This window comes from Pagrus major, chromosome 14 (assembly GCF_040436345.1).
Source record: "Pagrus major chromosome 14, Pma_NU_1.0".
Lineage (NCBI taxonomy): Eukaryota > Metazoa > Chordata > Actinopteri > Spariformes > Sparidae > Pagrus > Pagrus major.
The window spans coordinates 15,292,143-15,317,198 of record NC_133228.1 but is presented as its reverse complement, the minus strand read 5'-3'; the positions used below and the strand labels follow the sequence as shown (position 1 = coordinate 15,317,198).

The following is a 25,056-nucleotide window of genomic DNA, read 5'->3' as shown; positions in this document are numbered from 1 at the left end:
TGCTCACTGCCACACTCTAACAAACACAAATTTGGCCATTGCTCAATATTAAACCAAACCACCCGGATGAATTTCTCTGTAATCTGTGGTAAAAGAGGGAAGAGCCTGGTGTGGGGAGTGCCAGTGTCTACATAAAAACACACATCTAATTGTTTTTCCACTATTGCGACAGTGTTAGGGACGTTGAAGACTGATTGTGTATATATGCATGTTGTAGTGTAAAAACCCCTGTGTGGTGCATTCATTGAGCATCAGAAGCAGTTTCATTGCAGTTTTTTGGCAGCTTTCCATCGTTCCCTTCTCTTTTTTCTCCATTCCCCTCTGCTGCCCCCTTTTCACCCATTTCCCCTTTTGTATCGTCTCATCCTCCCCCTTTGCTCGCTTCAAGCTACTGAGCTGAAACTGAGCTAATGTTGGGGCTAATTAAGGACATTCCCTACCACCGCAGCCAGAGCTGATTTGCTGTTTCACTGAAAAGGAAGCCTTTTAAAGAGTTTAGAGTGAAATCCCACCTAAAATGTGCTGGAAGATGCTTACCAGAAATGCCAGCAGTTCTTAGGCTTTTCACGCTAACTAACCTACCCCTAAAACAAAGCCAAGCTCTGTTGCAAGCATAATTACACAGGAATGGTAAAATTTAAACACTGAATGATCTTCTTATGCTGTTACTTAGGTTCGTAATGAATTTGAAGAAGCAAAGTAGTTGCAAATATTCAGCTTGTAAGAAAAATAAAACAAACACAGCAGCAGATTAGTTATTAAATCAAGATAATATTGCAACTTTCCCAGACTCAGAGCCAATCATATGTGCCAAATATTCCATAGAAGCCTTTGACAGAACACAGATTTCATTATACAGGGTTCCCACACCTATTTCAACATCAAAATCAAGGACTTTACAGCCACAATTCCCTCCAATTCACGGACCCAACACAGCATTGTTTGAGACACCTATTAATGACTTTCCAAAGAATATTTCAAATGAGAAATAACAGGCTTTACGGTTTGCCTAATGCTAAATTTCTCGCTTTATCGCCATTACCTACATTGTTGGACTCTCATCGTACATGTGAAAGTAGCACTGTCTGAATGCCGGTGGCACAACTGCAGGAGACACAAATGTATACAGCAGAACGAAGCCTATTTACTTGAATTAAGTTTTTTTTTTTTTAAAAGAACAAAAAAATAAGAACTTCAATATCTATTCTTGCACAAAATATATAAATTAAGCACTTTCCATGACCATATATCAGTTATCCGTCTCCTTTATTACTAATAATTAGTATCACTATCGGCCCTGAAAAACCATATCAGTGGATCCCTACCATCTTTCTACAGTATCTATTCCAATGAAGAGTATCATTGACATCCTCACCAGGTCAAGGAAATATATCTGGAGGAGTCCATTTACTGTTAAATTTTAATTGAGGCAATTATGGAAAATTAACACAACTAAAGGGTCAACTGCGGTCACAGTTGCTGTCAATCAATCTGTTGGAAAGAAACAGAGCCGTCTACAAATATACAAAAGCTATGTAGATGTCTACACAGGTAGCAGATAGCTGGTGGCTCACCGCAATATCTGAAATATACCTCGTAACGTACAGAAATAGCAACATGCAAAGTGTGTGTGCACAAGCAGCAGTAACGGCGTGCGGATGTGTTGTAGACTGTGGTGTGGTTAAGTACCACCTGCAACTTAAGCTGCAATGGTGCAAAATGTAGGCACCTCTAAACCCTTTTTTCTCTGCTATTGCATGTCTGATTTTTTTGTCACCTTTGAAAACAGCAAATTGCCTCCTAAAGCTGAGAGGCCCTAACCTTGAATTTTCACAAATTAGAGAAAATCCTCATCTTCTTCCCCTCTAAGAGATAACTATAGATAATCAATAAGAGATAAAGGCACTAGCATTTATATAATTCAGGATATGGTATTGAAAAACAAGCTTTTCTTGAACAGCATCCAAAAATACATCAACACCCTAACCTGTTCTTCTGCAAACAAAGCCACATGGTTATGCATGCATGCATGACCACCCACACATCAAACACACAAACAGCACACACAAAGAAGGACATAGAGGCTCATCAGGCATGTTCAACATGATGTACATGATCACAATGACACCAGGATCTCTAAAAGCATGTGGCTTTGTAGAGTTATTGTTGTGTGTTACTTCATCGGTTTCCTGAAACTAAACTAGCTCATTGCAACATACAAACTCTCTGAGCAGAAACTAAGCTGCAGCGCCACTATGGACGGCTGTGTGAGCTGCTCTGTGCTCCTGTGCAAAAAACCCCAGGGCTGTGGAGCATCTGGATATTGAATATACAATAGAGCAGACAATGCCTAAAGTACACAGGTTGAATGGGACTACCATCAGACCACAGGGGATCCACAGTCCATTACCTCCTAAAGCTCCCCATTAGCTTTCCGTCTCACTCTCCCTGTCTGACTCTCCCCTCTGTCTGTCTCTCTCCTGTTTTCATGTCCCTCTCAGTGTCTGTCTGTCTGCATTTATCTCAGTGAATATCACACTCTCATTTCGGTTTGTTTTTCATCAGCCCTTTCTGTCTCTCTCTCCGTCCTCGTCTACTGCCGTTATCTCTCTCTTGTGTCTAAGCTTGTGCTCATGACTCTCTCTGGCTTTTTTATTGTCTTTGTACTGTGTTCATTGAGATTTTGCTACAGTGGCTGCCTGATTTTTCTCCCTCTGTTCCCATATTTCTCTCTCTGCCCTTTGTTTATGCCCATCAATGGATTACATTTGATCTCATTTTTGGAGTTATCGGGTTGTGCATTCCCTTTCACCAACACTAATCCATAACTTCTAATGGAGGTCAACTATTAGATCCACTTTTGAACTGAATGCAGTTTTCATTGATCTTACACTAAATAACTGAATTAATTGGAAAAACAACTAAGGGAATAATCAATAAAACAAAATTACATTTAGTTGCATTACAGTAGTAGCAGCCCTTAGATGTTACTTTACAGACACACACAACCCTGCAGACATGTATGACTGTATTACTACATGCAACTCCATTAGCTGCAAACACACATGCAAACTCAGCACTAAAGGAAGAACAAGAGATATTTCCAATCAAATATTAATGAAGTGAGAATGAACGGAGGCTTTCAGATGAGTCCGGGCAATCACACACACACACACACACACTAGAAGCCCCTCAAACAAGCCCTATTAAAAAAGGCCCAACCCCGCCCATACAGGTCAGACAAAGAGCAGCATAACTCTACTTCTGTCTTTCTTTACAAGTCTATTTCATCACCTTTCTTCTTTCTTTCTTGCTCTCTCTCTCTCTTTCCCCCAATCTTCTATTCCTTCCATCTGTGTATCTCTATTTCGCTCACTTAGTGTCGCCCCTCTTTCTCAGCGTTACTAAGCCTGAGTCAACAACAGGGTGACAGAGGTGAGCTGTTTATCAACCGTAACACAATGAATAGACAACGCAACACAACCCACACACATTCGCGCAAACAAAGGAAGGACAACAGTAAATAAACAGACCTGACCTCTTTGTCAACCCTGCTTTGTTATAATTTGTGTGCGTGTGTGGCCGCCGCACATGTTTGTGTGAGCAGGAAAGACGGGTGGGACACTGTTTGGCTTGCCTGTGGGTTATAGCTATAATAACAAAAAATATGAATGTTTTGTGAGATACTGTCGTCATAACAGGTCATTACCACTCAGCAGGACAACCTCGGGAACAAGTTATAGCTATAAAATCTCATTTTGTGTTTCATTCTTAACAAATTATTCCACATATAATAATATAGTGGCAACCAAAAATCACACTTTACAAAAATCACATTTTGCCCCTTGCCCAAATCAGTCAACTTGATTCAAGCTGCAGCCGAACCAAACTGATAATTCTTTACATCAAAACTCTCAATTTCTGTCATGTCAAATCGGTACAATCCAACAGAATCCACAATAAAGAGCCAAAATAAGTGAAAACCCTTGTAACTTTTAGAAAATCCATCATTACCAATGGGATGTTTTATATAGAAATGATTTGTGCTGTTGTATACAATGAGTTGTGTAAATAAGAGTTGGGTTGCTATTTGTATATTAAGTGTTGTTCCATACATGGTTTCACTGCAGACATTAGTATGAAAAGCACAGGTGTTACTGATAACACAAACGATTGCTCCTTTGTATTTCCAGTGAGCCAGCATGCACAATACCAGGACCCTTGAACCAAAGCCAAATGATAAAATCACTAATTTTTTACCATTTCCACCTGTGCTTTTTGTAAAATGTATTGTGTGCCTATTGTCCACATGACTCAAACTTTTGACGAAAATGTGTTAAGTTTGCCTTTTTTTTTTTTGCTTAGATTTTTATCTATGTGTCCCATTGTTATGTGGGGGGCGTTAACTTGTCCCCAACCTGTAGACATTAACTTGTTTAACTCCTAATTTGGAGGTGAAAACAAAGGCAAACATAAAGATATCAAGATATTCACCAAAATGTCAATCATGAACAACTTCTAGATTTGGCAAGTTTCTGGTTTAAAAAAGGTACAATATGTAAGACTTGGCCACCTGACAAATTCATTCTTAAAACAACAGTGGTTAGACTGATGCTGCTGCTCCCCAACTGCTGTGGACTGCCGCTAACTAGTTAGCTCAATTAGCTGTGCAGTTAGCACTTTGGACTAGCCGCTCTGGGCTAGCTGGTTAGCATGCTGACCTCAATAGATATCTCTGCAACACAATACACAGACATCATAATGCCAAAACTGCTATTTCTTCACATTCTGTTGATACTTTTTCTTCATTTTTGATCATGTTCAAGTTAAATTCTTACATATTACCCCTTTAAGGAATGAGTTTCTACCTAGATTTTACTTCCCTCACTTCACTAATGACTGCTTCAAGCCATTTCAACATGCAGCATAATGTGAAGCTTCAACAGTTGTACAGAATCATTATTTTTGTTCACAGGTACAACCATTGGTGTGCTATTGTTTATTTTTGAAACGAGGTTGTTAATACAGAGAATTTACCTTAAAAGGACATTTTAGCATCTGCTGCAAGGATCCAACATTTGACCTTTTCAATTCTGAGAAAAGACCACCAGGCAATATTCCCACATCCTGTCTTATCTCATCCCAGAAACTAATTTCTCAGATAAATGCAACACCACCGCAAGGCAACATAAAACCTGCTATCAGTTGAATCTGGCAAACACTCCCTGCAGCCAGAATCTCATCATCGAAGTGAACTTGGTGACTTCAAACTTAAACCCTAAAGCTTATGGACCACCACTCTGGAAACTCGGGACAGAAGACAGCTTTTACATATAATACCGTACAACTGCCATAGTAACTACAAGAACAGAAGAAAACTGTATTACTCAGGGGTGCTGTTGGCAGACCGTGTCCTTCCTCTCACAGTATCATGGTTTATTAAACATTAAAATCATTTGTGGCAGATGACGGGTACAAGTCATGCAGCTGTTCATCCTCACACCCGACCAAAGTATTAAAAGGACAGAAGGGGCTTTCCCGTTCAATTCAAACGGCATTGAGCATTGCATACCATCCGTGTGACCTCGCTCTGTGGTGATTACATCATGCAGACTGAGGGATTGACTCTGCTTGACTCCTAATCTGGTGGGGAGAACTTCCTACCTCTCTGACCACAGTGCGTGTGATATGTGTGTGTATTTACCCTGTTACCATTGACTCAGCGTTGTGTCAGGCAGACTCTCCCTCCACTAACTGAGATAATTAAAGTGACCACTTAGATTAGAAACTCTGGTTCAACCAACTTTTTAAAAACATGGCATTAATGGGACACAACATATGCAGCCTGGGACTCGTATTACCCCTAAATATGTAAACATCACGTCAATCTACCTTCAGCAGCAAGTTGCTCAAATAATATGCTGTATGTTCAGAAACAATCAATCAGAATTGCTTGATCATTTTTCCAAGCAAAAAATTGTGTTACGTGCCTGGTTCCAGCTTCTCAAATGTAGGTGTTGCTGAGTTTTTTATGATAGTAAATGAAGAGTCTTTGGGTTTTAGCCTGCTGGTTGAAAAAAGATGCAATCTGACGACATCACTTTAGGCTCTGGGAAAATGTGGTGAGCATTTTTCACAATTTGACATTTGACAAAGACAAAACCATTAATCGAGTAATGCAGGAAATATCAGCAGATTAATCCATCATGAAAGTAATAGTTGCAGCCCTGTAATCCCTTTCAGCACCACTCATTTGTATGCTCAAATAAACATCACCAAAATATGTCAAACAGGGCAAACTTTTTAGAGCCACCGTCTAAGCCGAGGGTTTTTACACTAGAAACTTTGGTGGAATATTAATTTCATTAAATACATCAAAGCCTCCATTAAATATATGCTAATAGCGGCTAAAAAATTAAATACACTATCATAACTCCTGAAAACTATTGCAGATTTGGGGGGAAGACAGAAACAAGTACATTAAATATTTCATTCAGCAAATTTAAAGTACTTGAATACGTTTTTGCCTGTGGTGTATGAAGTATTTTATCAAACCTTCGCTTTTTAGCGTAAGCTTTTAAGTGTAGAAAGTAGACTACACACACAGACACAACAAAATCTGACACACATATATCCACTTGGATACTCGCATCCAAAAAACGGTCCCTACTCTTTTCTGCTCTAGTTATGGCTCAGCAGATGACACCCGGCTGCTCTGCTGCTATTAATAGAAGAGAAAAAAAAAAAATTAGAGGGAAAAATCCCATCTCTTCTCTCTTTGCTGCCCCTCTCCATCTCTGTCTGTCTCTCCTCTCTCCCCTCCCAGAGGCTTTAGTTAAGGTCATGGAGGATGGAGAGAAAGGGGGGAGAGAACCGACGGAGACAACAGAGACACAAAATGGGAGGGAGAGTGACAGAGAGAGAAAGCAACAAACACAGTCGCACATAGCCTCATCAATAAAACACTTTGTTGTTTCCCTCTTGCCATTTTTCATTCTTCTATTTAGAGACATAAGTGAACCTGTTAAACCCAAACTGTTTCTGTTGGGAGGAGGGGGGGGGGGGTGTATCTTGAGTATCAATTGGTTTCACTTGAATCTCTTAATATAGACTTGTCATATTATCAGAGCCAAATAAAATATCTGTCCGTCTATCTCTCTACTGTGTGTTGCAGAGTGTTGTACTTCACTGCTCATTTTTGGCTTGTTGTAATAACACAAAGCTATGGTTTCACAGCAAAGCTTTAAAATTAACTGATAAAAAAGATGACAGTAATTCAACTTATGCATGTAGCTAGTCCAGCCTCCAAGACATCAGCTGACCATCAAATTTAAGCTTCATCCAGAGAAGATCCAATGGCCGGATGGCGTCCTGGTAACCCCGTGTTTTAAGACACAGACTATGTAATGTCATGTCTCAGCTTTGGACGCCGATCCATTAAATGTATCAAATATGGACGGAGCTTCCAGGTCTGAAAAGTGAAGCCAATGCCTGAAAAGTGAAGCCAATGCGAAAACCTGCATTTTTTTCTTATAGCCAACAGGGGGTGACTGATTGTATGTAAGCTTATGAGAAAATGACACCACTTCTCACTTGATTTATTAAGGCAAGTGAACACTTTCCTATTAAGTTTATGGTCTCAGTTGCTAGATTCAGCTAATGGAGTTGCATGAAAAGAAGTCTTTTTCAATACAGCACCATGTTTGTTTTGTAAATTATGGTCCCATTTGGAGTAAAATAGATGATAAAGCAGGTAATGCTTTAGGGTATCGCTACCACAGCATGTCCTTGGGTTCACAGTCAGATCCAATCAGGACATCCTCCCCAGCTCTACCTTCTCTTCCAAAAATGGTCATTTCTAGTTCCAAAAAACTGAGATGGTGAAGGCTGTAATGCTAAACTGGAGGCTTCAAAATGGTCGTCAACAAACCAAACCAATCACGTTGGGTTTACACTTGGTCCAGTTGAGTCTCTCCCTTCATTTCCCATCTCTTCTCTACCGTCACCTATCGATATTAAGGCAAAAATACCCCAAAAATATGTTAAAAAAAATAACCAATGGGGAGGATGTAACATACAGTCCTGGAGTTACAATTTGTTGCAGAGAACACTTGTCAATCAATGAGTTTTTCAATAAAACAAGATTTTAAAGATAAAAGGAATTAAATGTAATTTCAAAGGGGGTAGAGACTCAGCCTTGTAAAGAATTCCAACACACACACACACACACACACACACACACACACACACACACACACAGATATTAAGTACTCCCCAGCACACACACATGTATTATAGGGATGGCGATGGGGGGCAGGGTCACATTATATTATACAACCCCCAACTGAATCCTCTAAGGAATGACATCTTATCATTGGAATGCTGTTGGGAATGTGGGATACCATGAAACCCTAGCCCCCACCCCCCCCCACCCCCCCACCCCCCCCCCCCCCCCCCCCCCACTCACACACACACACAGAATAAGAGGTGAACACAAAGAAAGAAACAGGAACTCTGTTGCACGTGCACACACACATCCTATACACAGACTGAGCTGCACACACAGATAAATAGTCCGTGCAAAGTCAGAGCACAGACAAAAGTGAGGGCAGACTAAACACACACACATAAAGAAAAGACACACATCGCTGTAGAGCCAGCAGCCGAGATGTGCAGCTCAGGTCACTTTACGCTGATGCAGACGAGTGGCAGTTTAGAGACGAGATCTATTTTAGACCGAGGCCTCACAGTCACCTATACCCCTTTTATGCAGGAAGTGCACTGGCCCGTTGAACACGCATTCAACCCAGCAGTCACGGCTTTGATCTGTTGTCATCAGAGATACCAGCATGCCACTGTAGTTCCTTTTTTTTTTTTTTTTTTTTTTTAAACTTGTCATGAGTCAGTTTAATGTCATTCAAATGTGATTAGCATCTAATTAAATTCCCTCATATACTCGCCTGTTAACCAAAGCCAAGCAGCTTCTGCCCGACCCGTGTTCAACCAGGTCAGGAGGACAGTCACGAAGCCGAGTCAAATGGCATGTTGTCGACCTATTTCACACAGAGACGTGGTTTGGAATATTTCTTCTCTGATTTTTTAATTTTCATAATATTGACTGATTAGCCGCGATTCGATGTAACTTGAAGTGAAATTTAAAATGGTGCGTTAAACAAATAAAATGCAAAAGAAGTGAAGAAGAAAAAGAAGAAGCAAAACCAGGCACCTTGGCCATCGAGACGAGAAAAGGGGAGAGGTCTTCATCTTCTTCAAACAGCTGCTTCAGCTGCATCTTATTCTCTTCTCAGAGCAGCAACAGCTGATCAGTCATGTGAGTCAAATATCTGCTAGTCAGAACTTACTCAGAAAAGTTGTTTCCATCTCCCATTAAGCTCATTAAAGTTAACCTTTTTCAGAAAGGCAGAAACCCCCATCAAGTGAGCATATAAAATTAAATTATTTTTGTCAAAATTTTCCATTTCCATGAACCTTTTCTAATGCCATCAATCAAAAAGCACTTCAAAATGCATGAATATAAACCGGGTTAATATTTCTTAAAATTGACGTACTGTATGTACTTTCTTTAAGTGTTGTCACAATACTGGATTTCCTAAATTCGATACAATGCTCTGAATCAATATTCCGCGAGGAACAACTGACGCAACATTGACAACACAGTTTACTTTGTCAACCAAAACCGATCATGGAGGCTCTGCTCTTGCCATGTTTAACGAGCTAACACCATAACAAAACAGAGCAAAGTCAGCATCAGCCCAAATGTTTTGCACTGTTGTTACTTTGGTCTTTGATTATGCGCCTATCTTCACCATATCCCCACATCCTCTGTCATTCAGTCTGGTCTTTTGAGTTTCTGTTCAGTTTATGTGTAAACATGTGTGATTTTCCTTTATTACAGTGGTTAAAGATAATGTCCTGTAATTAAAATGTCAACCCAACCCACTCTGAACCTGTCTTGGAGAACTAGGTAGACTGGTGCTGTTTTATAGTTAAGGACTGACTGAACTCCTTCCTATTAAACCAAAGAAAATAAAGTCTCCTCAAGGACCGGCTCTCTCAGTTTTTGATCATGCTTACTGTTTTAGTCACATTTTCAGTGTATGATATGTTGTCAATGCTGCTTCCATTGTACTTCAAGTCTCTCTGAGGAAGCAGAGGCTGTCCATATGATCCCAGATTTGTCATTTCAGGCTCAAAACAACGTGACCCAATCGCCTGCCACTGATCTGCAGCTGTCGGCCAATCGTGGCTTGGAATTTCCAGGAAGTGATTAGTCTTCACAATGTCAGTATTGTTTCGCCGTTTCCTGGCAAAAAATATAAAACGTGGAAAAAACAATAACCCTCTTTTAGCTAATCAGGCGCAGATTTTGCATTTAGTCAGGCTACTGTGTGTGTGTGTGTGTGTGTGTGTGTGTGTGTGTGTGTGTGTGTGTGTGTGTGTGTGTGTGTGTGTGTGTGTGTGTGTGTGTGTGTGTGTTTGTGGGTAGGGTTGAATCAGGGTTGCAGTCAGTATATCCAAATTGCAATCCAGTTTCAAGGATTCCTTAAGGACAATGATGAATACAATGCAATATAATCAACATTTTTGCCAGGCTGTCTCTCTGCAATGTAGTAAACAGCTAGATCAGACACGCCTTGATAAAAATCTTCAAAGCTGAGATTACAGAAAGATCAATGATGGAGTGAATGAGTAAGCAGCAGTGAAGGATGAGTCGGACACAAAAAAGTCGACGTGTGAAATCTGAGGAGGGGAGGGCGGACTGATGTAAGAAGAAGGGATTAAGACGGAGAGAGGAAACAGATGAGAGAAGGGAAATAATGAGGAGAGCAGGAGTAGATGGAGATAAAAAAAAAGAGGTGGGAGGAGTGAATCTGATTGGAAAGAGCCATAAAAAAGAAAGAGCACGTGAGAGAACAGAAAAACAGAGAGCATTAGCTATGTCATCATGTCTCACTGTGCAAGTCATCTAACATCTGCCTGATGCATTCACTGTCCCCGACTCACCCCTTAACACACAGTCCCTACATCAGCACACATTGCCTTTTCATGAGTCAACAACACACACCCTGTTTTCAATTAAGCAGCACTATAATTATAGTACACACACACACACACACACACACACACAATCTGATACATCCAGTGTGATGTAACCCTCAGTAGCTCTCGAAAGCACCTTTCTCTCAGCTCAGTTTATTTAGAAGAAGGTGCCAAAACACTTCAGCATCTTCAGCTTCCTGACTTGCACAAATACACACTTGCACTTGCTTCTTGTGTTTTTTCTTTCGAAATAATCAGAGAGTGGGAGGGAAAAGGTCAGTCATTTTTTCCCTGAACACACACACAGTCACAAGCATAACTCAACTGTCTTGACAACACACACATCCAGGGCCACAAAGCCATCGAGTGAGATTTATGCATGTGTGATAAAATGTTTAACTCCCGTTGGCGGACAGTCTACACTACATTAACTTTATTTGAATTAGTCCACATTCACTATATTCTGTTTTTACAACATCATTTTGTTAATCGCATTTAGGTCATGTGACACTTTTGCCCTCCGCTGAAATCAATACTAGTGAAATTCAGGGTGGCCTGACCTTAGCGTTCAACGGTGAACACACACATACACACACACACACATAACACGGAAGGAAGCACGGGCATGTTTTTGCATATGAGGAAGTGTCAGCTTCTCTGTCTCTCTTCCTTTGTTGCTCGCAGCTGGTTACTGACACATGACAGAGAGACAGAGGGAGAGAGACTAACAACTGAGGCGGGACAAAGACGGAAGACTGAGCGGTACAGTAAGGGAAGGAGCCATTAAATGAATGGAAAAGTGACTCCCTCCATGCCCTCTCCTTATCCTCTGTCATCTTCGGATTATCAGACATCAGAGCCGAACACAGGGCGATTACAGCCCATGGCATTTTCCTATCGTTCTATCGCTCATAAATCCAACCTGTGCATATCTGAACTACACATTGTGCTGTGTGTGTTTAAGCATGAGTATGTGCTGTGTTCATAAAACGCTCAGCTGTGAGAGGTTTCTGACACTCCTAATTTTTCTCTTGGACACCTTTGATCCCTGCAGGTTGCGTGGCTGGAAACAAACTTGTTTGTCCATCATGACTTCGGGATTCCCTAGCAGAGGCTGAGGTGCAACATTTGTTTTACAGCTGGAAGAACGACAGTTTTATGAGTGATGCTATCACAGTGATTGATAGTTCTGCATAGACTTACAAGCAAAACCGTACAGTGTCTAATGGTAACTTTCCATCCTGACTACAACAGAAAAGGTACTAATTCCAGGCCAGCAATAAACTCTTAAACTACTCAGTCCAGCAAACCATCTGTCTGTCTATCACATTAAAAACACAGAAAAAACATTTCCACTTTAAGATTTTGTTATTATTCAACAGTTGAGCTCATCTGCAGCTAGGCTCAGCCAAATGAATAAGTTAACAATCCCCAAGCTAGCTGCAGTATGTGCACACACGGCCACACCTCCGCTGCATACACACATGAACTCATACACAGGCTCACATTTATATGCACATAGGCATTAGCTTAATTGCTAATAAGGAAAAGGAACTGAGTAAAATATTTGTAGCCAGCATTTAAAACATTTACGAGAAAATGTTAAAATTGCAGACAGTTTCCATTCCTTTTTTCTGTGTGTGTGTGTGTGTGTGTTTTGTTTTTTTTGTTGGTTTTTTTTTTTGGGGTGGGGGTGGGGGGGGGGGGTGGGTGGGGGGGGGTGGCTAAACCTATTTTATAGCAACTTCAGAATCAATCAGCAATGAGAGCCAGCCTTTGCCTAAGGCTTGACACAGCTGCAGTTCGTCGTTTTGTCAGGGAAATCTGAACCTCTGGAAAGTCTAACCGTTTCACCTCAGTGACTGTGGATATTTATCTTTTAGCAAAATACAGGACGCAGCTTTTACCCTCTTTTATACATAATATATCATCTTCAAATCAACATATTAACCTGTAGTATTTCACCAATTCCAACAGTTTCATTTGACCTTAGAAACAGGGTACCATATCAGAGGTTTATACTTATAATTTGTCAAATACTGCTTTTGAAAAAGCTTTTTTTCCAACATCTAATAAAAATGAATACAGACTCTTGTTTGTGCAACAGAGAGCCTATTGTTCAGTGAAACTGCCTTTGGGGAGTAACACTCTTTAAATATCTGATCAACAGTCTTCACAAACATCTCAATATCTTCCTTCCTCCTGCTCTCCCTCATTTTGTGCCTCTCTGCCTCCCTCTGGCCTTTTACCAGCACATGGGCAGATTTCAGGCCAGTACCAGGTTGAAATGGGTCAACGCTATAAACAAATTGCCGCAATGCTAAAATTGGAAACTGTGAGCTATATTTATTAGCCTTGTTAGGTGTTATTCATTTTGTCTATGTAAGGAGACTATGGTCATATGAATTAGGAATGAACTATAGTACTTTTATGTCAGCTGCAGTTAACCGTTAATTGTTATTAACTGTTATTTTTATAGGAAAATGATGGTTGGAACAGTATTACTAATTAATTATTATTAATGAAACTAAATGCACAAGGGCTTAGGCCAACAGCAACCAACTCGTTTACCAGCTATTTATCCAAAAGGTTGCAGTCTGTTTTGTTAATGATAGCATTTCCTCCCTGAAATGCTTACAGTGCGGTGTACCTCAGAGCAGGTGCCTCGGGCCACTACTCATTTTAATATTTATGTTTTAAGTGCAATGCTACACTATTTGCAGATGATAAAACTATAGATTTTACATCAACTATACGAATAAATTAAGAACTGCTCTTCCATCTGAAATGCAACTATTACTTAACTGGATAGGGGGAGAATAGATTCATTTTGAGAGTAGCAAAACCAAAAGTATTATGTTAAATACCAGACATACCACCAAATATGATAGTCAGCTGTGCATGTTACTCAAAACCTTGCATATTGAAAAGGTTAAAAGGGGCAAATTTTCTTGGTCTCACACGTGATGGCTCGCTATCATCGTGAAAAAAAAGAGTCAAGTAATATCATGTTCCTCTATTCTTACCCCTGCCGCTGGAGTGCTAGTGACATAGGCCCTAGTTTTATCTCACCTTGATTACTGCTCAGCAGTTTGGTCAGGTGCAGCCAATAAAGATCTGTCGAAGCTTCAAGTAGTTCAGAATAAAGCTGCAAGGCTCAAATTGCCCTGTTCGCTACGTGTGAGGCAGAGTACAGAGAGAATGCATGTCTTTCACAGCTCACAGTCATAGGTGGACATGCAATCTGATGAGTTTCTTTACCAACTTTGATCACCCTTTAAGGCAAGTTTTTATATTCTTATTAAGACTTTCTACATTTGTTATATGTCTTGTTTTATGTTTTGTTGTGTGTGGTGTGGACCCAAGGAAGTATATAGCTGCTACCTTAGTGACAGCTAATGGGGACCCAAATAAAGAATAATAGAGAGCCTTGAAACCCAAAAAGCATGTGTGTCCATGAATATGTCTATGTGTGTGTGTCTGTGGGGAGGGGGCTAATCCGCCTTGTGTTACTGTTGAGAGAGAAATTTCAAGGTCTTTGAGTGCCAGTGGAGCTAGGAGCCTAAGGTCACACACACACACACACACACACACACACACACACACACACACACACACACAGGGTCCCCTCTTCTTTTCGCCCTCAGTTTCTGTGCTCCTCTCCCTCCTCCTTCTGCTCCCCTTCTCAGTTCATTTGTCTTTTCTCTCCCACTTTTTCCTTCCTCCCTCCTCCCAGTGTTTCCCATTTCTCTATTCTCCCCCTGAACTCCCTCCACTCCCTCTTCCTCACACTCATGCTCCTGATCTTTCCTGCTGCCTTCATCCTCTTCCTCCTAATCTCCTCCAACCACCGGTCCTCCAAGAGTTCTCTAAAGTCGAATTTTACTGTTTTTGCACTTTATTCATCAAATCCCCATTTGATCTTTACGTCTCTGTCACACGCAACCCCCCCAGTGAAGGAAGCTGAACGCTGGACAGGCTCCTAGTGATTGCTTCGGACACAACAGGGCCGAACTTTGACCTTAACCCCTCCTCCCTCCATCCCTGCTCTTTTATAGGACTTCATTTCTCTGCTTTCCCTCCATACTTTCTTACTTTTACCTCCTCTGACTGCCTTGTCGTGGATTCACTCTCTTAACTTTGATTCATGGAGCATATGTGCAAATCTGTTGTCACTTAGTGGTAGATGTCTTAACTGTGTGCTTCACCCAAACATCCCACTGTATTCCTAAAGGGCCACTCATTTCAGGAATTTTTAGTGACATAACACAAAATAAGTGGCACATTTTTGCATTTGAGAAGCAGGGACAAGCAACATTTGACGTTTTTCTTTCATAAATTAACTAGCTGATTATTTTCATGACTAATTGATTAATCATTTAATCTATAAAATGTCAAAAACAGTTCAAAATCAAAAGACTCATTTACTATCATAAATGACAAAGAGAACCTGCAAATCCTGACATTTAAGGGGCTAAAACCAGGAATTGTTTGACATTTTTGCTTAAAAAATGACTGAAGCAAATCAAAAAAGTTGCTAATTTTCTTTTAAAGTGACTCATCATTTTAGCTCTAATGCTTTATCAACTTTATCTATTTATTTATCTTCCTCTAAGACCTTCTATTTTCTTGCCTGATTGAGGTCTTTCCAGTAATATAAAATAGTGAACATAAATGATTAACGCTGTGGTCCAAAGTGCTGTCATTTAAAGCTATCTCTCGTTCAGTAGCTCAAGATTAAAACCAGCGACCCCAAACATTTCTCCTTCTCCATTTTCTCTCATTCCAGAAGAACTGCGTCAGCCTCTTCTTCCCCATCCATCATCTGCCTTTCAGTCTAACAAGGCACCTCAAGATAAGCTACTGGGTGACCTTCCTCCTCTTTCTCGCCACTCCCTCTATCTCTTCATAAATCTATTTCTTCACTAAGGCTTAAGCAAACTATCTGTTTCATCTCTCTCCTCCTCCTCTTCCTGCATTTCCATCCATCTATAGATTCTCCTGGAAATGGACGTTAACCTGCTTTGGATCAGATGCTGAAGAATGTAAAGACACAACCCTGTATGAATCTATCGACTAACACACACGCACATGACCCCAGAATTTAAACAACGTCAGATAAATATGCATATTAGTCAAAGGGATGGAAGCACACGCACATTCGTAAAAACACATACAGAAATCCGACAGGTTCCAGATGATCCTGACTCCCACAGATCTCCAGTTCCCAATGCCCACCCAGTGCGTGAATGCGATTGGTTGTGTGTCTGTGTGCATACGTGTGTGTGTCTATGCGTATGTGTGTGTAACTTTACTCCCACCATTCTGCCACATGTCAGCAGTTGCTCAGTCATCTTTGACACAGGATTATAGCCAGGCTCTGAAGAAAAGTACTTGTCTCTGCATGCATATAGCCGAGTCACCACAGGCCTTCAGTACCCTTATATAACACATGCAGTATATGATGTTTAATGTTTAATCATTGCAGTAATCCAGGTAATGTTAGATAACATACTTGTATGATAGAAACCGTTTATTTTGATTATTTAACCAAATGATAGCCTTAGAAATTAATCTGGGTCCTGATTCTGACTGGATTAAGACCTTTTTGCCCCACAACACTGCCAAGAATCACAAGGTTTCCTCTTTTTTTGTCTCACAAAAGAGAGACAGAAAGAGAGAGAGAAAGAAAGAGGCATGTGTGACAGAGGGATGGAGCTCAACAGAGGCTATAGACATTTGTTTTCTGATAAACAAGCCAGCGTTTCCTAGACGCAGGGCATCAGCCGAAGCTGATTTTAGCTCCTGGGATTCAGGGAGACTCAAGGAGCATCTTGTGATGGAGAGGACAGCAAAAACAGCAGAGAAAACATGGAACTGAACAGTCTCGCCTCATTTGACTTCTTATTCATCAGTCATGGAAGAGAGCCAAGCCAGCATGCTGGAAAGAGGGAGCCCATGTCTTTTTTTCTTGTTAGATTTCTGACATAATACAAATTACTCCCAGTGTGTTGCTAATAAAGTTGTTCTGCACAACAACGGATAAATAGTCAAATTTCTTATTTCTTCTTCTTAATCTTGCTTCATCAGGGCAAGCAGTTCCACGTGAGTCCGTGTCACTGTTTTCTTCCTCAGCTAAGTCAGTGCCCTGATGTCATATGACCAGCTCAGACGGTTATTCCACTGAAAAACAAGACAAAGCTGAAAAGACGTTTGCTTTTTCAATTTCTGTCAACCACAATTCTCCCGCCAACACACAAATCTACTCCAACTCTTCTCTTCATACTCTGTCTCTCTCTCTATCTGACACACACACACACACACACTCGCTGCAGAAGTTGCATCAGTGCACCATAATGTAGCAACAGCATCCTGTGGTGAACTGTGTGCCATCCTGTCTCATGTTTCACACACTGTACAAGAAAGACATAGCTCTTTTTTGTTAACCTTTTTGTTATCTGCACACTGGGAATAGAAGCAGATTGGGAGCTGCCCAGTGCATCCAGTCCTGTTATACCACAGAGAAACTATACAAGAGTAGCGAGGAAAGTACTCTGTCCTGCTCAAGGGCATCATAACCAGGAAAAGTAGGTGAAAGATGTAAAAGTGTTACTAGTTCACTTTCGGTACCCTGAATTTCCCAGACAGTCTGGGGATTTCGACGAGGAAGTCCCAGATCATGAGGTATGTTGTCTAACCTTTAAGATAATGTCCTGAAATTCATCCTACTTTCTACAGACATCAAGCAAGCAAGTTTATGAGATCAGGATATCAAATTGACATGTTTAAAGGTATATTTAGGCCTTGATTGATAGGCATCCTCAATCAACATTCACTTGTGCAACTTGTGGCAGCACCACAGCATCCGTTCACACACATTAAAAAGACAACCGTTTATACCAGAGTGTATCAGGATGCAGCAAAAGCATGAGTCATAGGAAAAGAGGTGGCTGAGCTACAGAGACAGACAGGAGTTGCACCATACCTCCTGAGTTTTTCAGATTTTGCTGTCAGTCATGCAAAATCTGAGCACCCAAAGAGAAGATTTTGACAAAAAAAATCTGCTACCTTCTACAGGTACAGGTCAAGCAAGGTAAAAACCAGTCAAGTATATATTTTTGAGCGGTGGCCTCGACTGAGATGCAGCTCATCTAGCAACAAACCTATTTTTTTAATGACTGACGTAGAGATGGAATCCATCATTCATGAGAAAAAGCAATACTCAAGAAGACACATGACCCAAGAGCAAATGTGCAAACCAAATCTCCAAAAGGCAAGCTCCTGAGCATAAACTTCCTCATTGTTGCTGCTTTAAAATAACACACAAACATCTCGTCATGCTTTATCTGAAATGCATTTAACCAGGATGTAATCTGCACCAGTATCTTAATCTTAAATCAGATAGTGATCTTATGTTGTGAACACTTATAAAGGAAAGCATCTGGGTGAACAGGAAGTGCTCACATATCAGCAAACTTGAGATCTGAAGGTGAAAAACAAAAACAAGGCCATACAAGAAAAGAAAGAGTAAATCAGGACCTGGATGGAATTTAGACAGCTCAGCGACAACCACAAAATGACATTTAATTAAAGACTTAGGCAGATAAACGGGAAGAGACAGAGCAAAGCACTGCAGAGGTGACAGTTTTATGAGTCAGGACTCACCTGGAGTTCACACCATGCCACTTCCACTGTAGTCTCTGTATCCAGTCCCTTGTATACAGTTTTAAAGGACCCTCTTCCAATCTCGATGTCAAATTTGAGAAAGCGTCCATCTGGTGAAGTCCCCACAGCTTTTGTCTCCGCCTCCTCTATATCCTCTTGCACTCGTTTCTCGGCCTCCCTTTGCTCGGCTCGTGCTTTTGCTAGACCCCTCTCCTCTTCCGTCTCCCTCTCCTTCTCTTCGGTCGGACTACTAGCGCTACCCTCGTCCACACGTTCAATCGCTTTTCCATCTTTCGCCAATTGTTGTGTAATTTCTGACCCTCTGGGACGCAATGTGACTTCAGGCTGCTTGCCTTCCGCTTTGACGGTAACATCCAATACTGTCGGGCTGGGTGCTTTTACTGCCCCATCTGTGCTATGTTCAACACCGCTACTGGTGGGAACAGCAACTGTGACACTGCCCACAACTAACTCTTCCTCGGCATTTTGCTCTTTCACAACTGCATCACCAAGCCCAAGACCAGGCTGAAGAGTTGACGTTAGGGGACCTCTTGGGACCTCAGCATCTCGTACCCCAGGTCCAGGACCAGAGGGCTGTGGAAGGAAGAAGACGGGAGGCCCTTCACAGTCTGGAGGTGAGGTGAGTATCACAGCTGCTTTGCTGGGCAGGTCCAAAGCTGTGGCGTTGGAGTCACAAATGACACTGCGGCGGAAGAAGCGGTGCTCGGCTGTTTTAGAGTCTCTATCCATCGTGTGGCGCCGACGTTGGACCTCAGGGTGTCCGCTGAGCTTCTCCACCACGTGCGTGTCTGAACTGGCAGAGCCGTTCACATTTTTGTGGGGGGTCTGGGGCGATGGAATGGGAGAGGCAGAGGGAGGAGGGGGGGCCGGGGCAATGAATTTCACCGCTTTGCTGTTGCTACTGCTTTCAGACATTCCTCCCCAAGGCTCGGATCACAAAAGAGAAATTATTCACGTATAAATAAGGACTTATTTCATCTGAGTAATCAGACCAACCTATGTGTAAACTGTGTGTGTATGCAAGCACGAATCTCGGCTAGCAAGCTTCTGCTCCAAATGAAAAGCTCTCCAACCTTTGATGAAACTCCAGGAAAAACAAAGGGGACGGGTTAAATCAATCAACTGAATGCAGCATTTTTCATTGTGTTCTGTAGTTTTTTTTAGCAAATATTTATTAACTCCACTTCCTCTTTGCAACTGTTTCAACAAGACAACCTACAGTTCCTACAAGGCCCTTCTGTACAGGGTTCAGGGAAGCCCCATGAAAGAGGAAGGGGCTTTCGCTTAAAGACTGGGGAGGGAAGGGATGAAAGGCAGTCCAAGGAGGGGGGGTGCAAGCACTGCAATGAGGTGACAGTCGTCAAATTAACACCCGAATCCATCCTGATGCCAACATCCAGAGAAGGACAACCAAGACATGGAAGAACTGGAGATCAAACAGACCAGTTTGGCCTCCCAACGGCTGATAAGAGAAAATATGATTGGAATCCAATCTGTTACAGCTTGATTGGAGGTCTGTTGAAGATAGGACTTCCCGGAGTTTTGGCCTTTCTGGTAGGGCCAGACAGAGGGCTAGGTAGGCCTAGCCTGGCCTAGCCTGGCCCGGCTTGATCTGCTTCGACCCTTGTCACTGGAAATAAAAAACAGAGAAGGAAGAGAGGTGTAAGATGAAACTATATTTCCTTTATACATCTGACAAAATTCACCATCTGCTTTTACTTGAATACTTAACTGACCCTACCAACATCAAGGGACCCCCAAATGATACTTGGTTCCCTGCCAAAGTAGCTAGTAGAACATACAAGCTGCCAGATACTCTAAGATTTTACCACCATTTGGCCAGTGATGAGTCCTGCGAGTGACAGATGAACACCAGCCAAATGCTGCCACAATTTCGGTTGTGGTTAACAAATCTTTCAATCTGTCAGCTCCACGGAGATCTAACCCTCAGTTGGATGTTCTTTTCCTCAAAAATGTGGTTGGTAAAACAGTGAAACTAGGAGAGAATTCATTACTCCGATTTGGCTGTTAGAGGATTCACTCCTCCTCACGGTTTGGGATTTATCAGAGAAGATTTGACTTTGGTCGAGCGTCTGCACGATCTTTAATCTTGTTAACAAGAAAGAGATCTGCATCCAACCCCGAAATCTTTGCCCCGCAATTGCCCCCGTGTAGTTAATGCAGTGGAGTGATGCAGCGGAGTGTGCGCCTAATTGCTCCACGTTCCAAATTTAGCCCAAAGTCACTACAGCCCGGCTGACCTCGAGGTTGGGCTACTCTGTGGCAATTCAGCAGCTTAGCTTGAGAGGGGAGAGGGCGCAGACTCTAAATCCATATCTGAGGACGGACAGTGTAGAAGTATAATACGCTCCATATTGCATTACAGAAAACCTCGCATAACATCCAACAGATAATTTCTACTCTGTGGAACTGGCACAGAGGCACAGCAGCTGCTTTGATTAGAAATTATTCACATTACTGTAGTTCATGTTTCAACAAGTTTTTATAAGTCTTATCGACACTGAAGCAGAAAGAGGCGTGCAGAATGATTATCGCAATTTCCTTTAGTCATTTTTAGAGTCTCTTCAATTAGATCTCTCCACTATGAATGAAGATTTAAACTGCACTGGGCGACTTTAAACATATGATCAGTTATCACAATTATCAACCCAGATACAAATTCTGCAAGAACACCAAAAGGATCTCATGTTTAATCAGTCAAATTCTCTGCAAGACATAGAACATGAAATGTTATTGTTCAGAGGATACTTTTAAATGTCGCTGAGATAAATTTGTCCTGACTGTTTCCTCGTAGCAACCATTCACAACACTAAAGACTCATTTGGCCCCTACAGGCTACTGTATATTGTCCCCTTGAGTGAAGTGAGTGCAGGATTAGCACTGAAGAGGTCACAGCAGGTATGTGCCTTAAGGCCACCAGATAGAAAGCTTGTTTCTCCCGTAAAAATCAGTCCTGTGCAGCTTTACACGCAGTTTCATTGTTTGTTTACAGTTATGTCGAGAACAGGATTTAAATGTCGCCTGAAATAATCCCTCAGATTATGAGAGCATTGGAACTATTTTGCATTTAACGGCATCTGGATGCCCTAGAGGTTCACAGAAGGACTCGACCAGATGTCTCAGGTTCCACTGCAGGTGTAGCAGGTAGTGATTCGCCCTACATGATCAATTAGGTAATAACATTAGTCAGTACGGTGATACCGATTGTAGAGGCTAGACTGATGACTTCAGTATGAGACAGCTGTTCTCACTGAAGTGTAGCGCTGGGTGTGTTTCATCTAAATCACAAAACAATCTCTCCATCTAACAATCTCAGCGGACAGCTGGACTCTCCAAGTGCCAGAGCTGTCTGACGTCAGTGCGTGGATTCGGATATATTATAAAACTGCGTTTAACACTAAACTTGAATGAACCCATGGGGATGATGAGGTGAAATTATTTAAAGCTTTCTGTAAAAACAGCTTTCTTTTTGTCGTTGTAAGCATGACATGCAGCTTATTTAAGAACTGAGCCATGAGAAGATGTTTCAACACGTAGGGGGTGTTGTCAAAGGTGCACTTTGTAGTTTTTGGCAAGAAATGTCAATAAGAAGAGGAAGATCTTCATTGACTTATTTTTTATGCCTAAACAAACAGTTTAAACAAACTCTCTTTCTTTTCATGACTGAATAAACTGACCTTAAAAAGGACAACACAATTTTATACTGTTCTACTTTGTTTATATTTGGCGGACCCTGCCACCTTTCTAGCTTCAAACTTCAAACCTCATTTTCCTCTGAGAACAGCTTGTTTATTCAGTTAAGGAAAAAATTCAGATTTCTGAGTTTGAATTATTACCTCATTAATATTGTAAATATTGAAATTCTGAGTTTTAATTTCTTCTCCAAAAAACTACACAGTGGCCAGAAAACAGGACGGAAATTGTAAATCAGATTTAAACATCCAATTATATTAATATACAAGCATCTGGTCATTTTCAGGTACACTTATATTAGTATTTAAATAAGCATAAATGACAGCTGATTTAGACAGGTAAGTATTTATACATGATCATCACAGGTGTGCTGCTTTGACCAATCAGAGTTGTCCTTTTATAGTCTGGCTAACTTCCACTATATCACACAAATGCTCAAATATAAGCTTATATATATTATATGCAGATTAACAAAACTTTTTTTTTTTTTTTTTTTTACTGATATTACATTTTGACAGGTGTCATTTTCTCTGTTAAGCATTCAAGCATGGCTAAAGTTGCATGGTCAAACTTATTCTTCCCAATAGAAGCAGATGGCCATTATTAAAATACAAACACTGTGGAATTGCATAAGAAAACTATCAACATTATAATTAAAACATGGAGGATGTGTTATCAGTAACACCAACACATCACCGCTCCATGCCAAGAGTTAAATGAATCCCATTCGTTGAGTTCGGCTCATTAAAAACCCAATGAAACAAAGATAAAATTGAGCACAGGAGCAATTAAAAGCATGACACTCGTTAGCTCTGCCGTGTTAATGGGATCCAGACTGACTGTATATTCAACTTGTGCGAACAGTATTAATCTCACATGGGTGATAACCGTGTGGAAGCTGCTAACTGAGCTGTAAAGAGAGCGGGGTCGATGCTAAATGTCCTGAGCGGTCAGCTTTGTGCGTTAGCAGCGAGGGGGTTCACTGCTGCCTGTTGAGGAACTCGCACAAACGAGGCAATGCAGCTAACTTTGCCCACAGGCGAAGAGCAAAACAGACACAAGCGACGACCAGTCACGATTCCGATAAAGCATGGTGATAGAACAAAAACATGCGCCGTTACCTCTCACATCGGTGTGGGCTGCGGTGGTACCGTAGAAATATGAAGGGGGGAAACTTGATTTAAAAGCCTTTAACTCCTCTGCAGAGGGGGTCCGACACACAGCACTAATGTCAGTGTGGTGCGTCACATTAAAGCCACAGTTGGTTGCCGTTAGAAGGAGAAAAAAAAATAAAGACGCTTCTCACAAAAACATAACTTAGCTACGAGCTTATTCCTCTAAAGACGGCGAGCGGTACGTGCAGCGACCCCACAGCCGACAGACTGACACCTCCCACAGGGGCAGAGAAGCCAAGTTCGCTCGCTGGTGTCGCGCCGCGGCTCCTGGTACTTCTTTCTGTCCGGGTCTGCAACCGCGACCAAAAAAACGGCAACGGTCTCCCTTCAAAGATGCTGTGTCCTCATCCGCGTCAGCGTCCAGTCCGCTCCCGTCGCCGCCGCGTCGCTCCCGTCGGCTTGTGTGGCGCAATAAATCCGCTGTGAACCACAGTTATGCTCCCCGTTTTCAAGCCATCGGACGGCGGCTCCGTCTGCTCTCTGCTCTTCTCTGACTGGCGATGACTCGACAAGGCGACGGCAGCGCTTTCACACAGACGTGCGGCGTCAAAGCGGCGACCGCTAACCCGGATGATACAGGAAGCGAGGCTGTCTTTCAAAATAAAACCGACAGCCACGACGTCTGGTTTTGTTGAAAGACCAAAATGTAAGTCACGTAAACTCAACTAAGTGTGTTCTATCAAGTGAACAGAGTTATCGTTGGATATGTAATCACATTTCGTTTAGGTTAACTGAGCAGCTGGCACGCTATTTACTTGCTCCATACCTGCTATTTGTCCTGTGATGTTATTTTGAAGAGTGTGCATCTGTTTGATCTGACAGATCCAGCTGTGATCCAGCTGTGTCAAATCCGGATGGACAGGAAACATCTCTCACCTTTTCTCTGGTTTGCTACAAGAGTTGTAAAGTCACAAACTTTCATTGACATATGTTAAATAAATAAATAAATAAATAAAATAATGAATTAAAAAAATGTTTATCATTTTAGGCATTTTATGTGTTTAAAGGGATTTGTGGTTTCTATTATTTGTCAATGTGTTTGAAGAGAGAATCTGCCTTTTCAATCTGCTTTTTCTTACAATCACAGTGTCACGGTGCTACTGTGGCAGTATGGTTGCTTTTCTGTGTTCTGTTCTCCCTACCTGCTTTTCTCCCTCACCTGCTCCTTCTCCTGTGTGTGTGTCTGTGGGCGTGGCAGCAGCAGCAGCAGAGTGGCACACCTGTGTCAGATCATCTCATCACCCTCAGATGGCTTTATCTACCTGGTCTCTCTACCACTTCGGTACTAGATTATTACATCCCATACGGTGACTTCAGAGTGCTGCTATTTCGTGTTTTCTGTATTTTTTGCCTTTGCGTTAATGCCCTTGTTCTTTGGCTGCAGAAATCTCCAGCGCCGTTCTGCTCCACTTCCAGCTTG

The 25,056-nt window shown here is 41.6% G+C and overlaps 1 protein-coding gene across 1 annotated transcript in view; it reads right to left on the bottom strand.

Moving 5' to 3' along the window:
* wnk1b (WNK lysine deficient protein kinase 1b) overlaps positions 1 to 24,091 on the bottom strand; it is a 97,108-nt gene extending 73,017 nt beyond the window's left edge. The window contains exons 1-2 of the mRNA XM_073480717.1: positions 23,583 to 24,091; positions 18,727 to 20,377 (exon numbers count right to left, since the gene is read on the bottom strand). Of these exons, the coding sequence (XP_073336818.1) occupies positions 18,727 to 19,662 (936 nt within the window). The 5' untranslated portion in view covers positions 19,663 to 20,377; positions 23,583 to 24,091. The remainder of the gene's footprint in view (positions 1 to 18,726; positions 20,378 to 23,582) is intronic.
* Between the last annotated feature and the right edge of the window lie 965 nt (positions 24,092 to 25,056).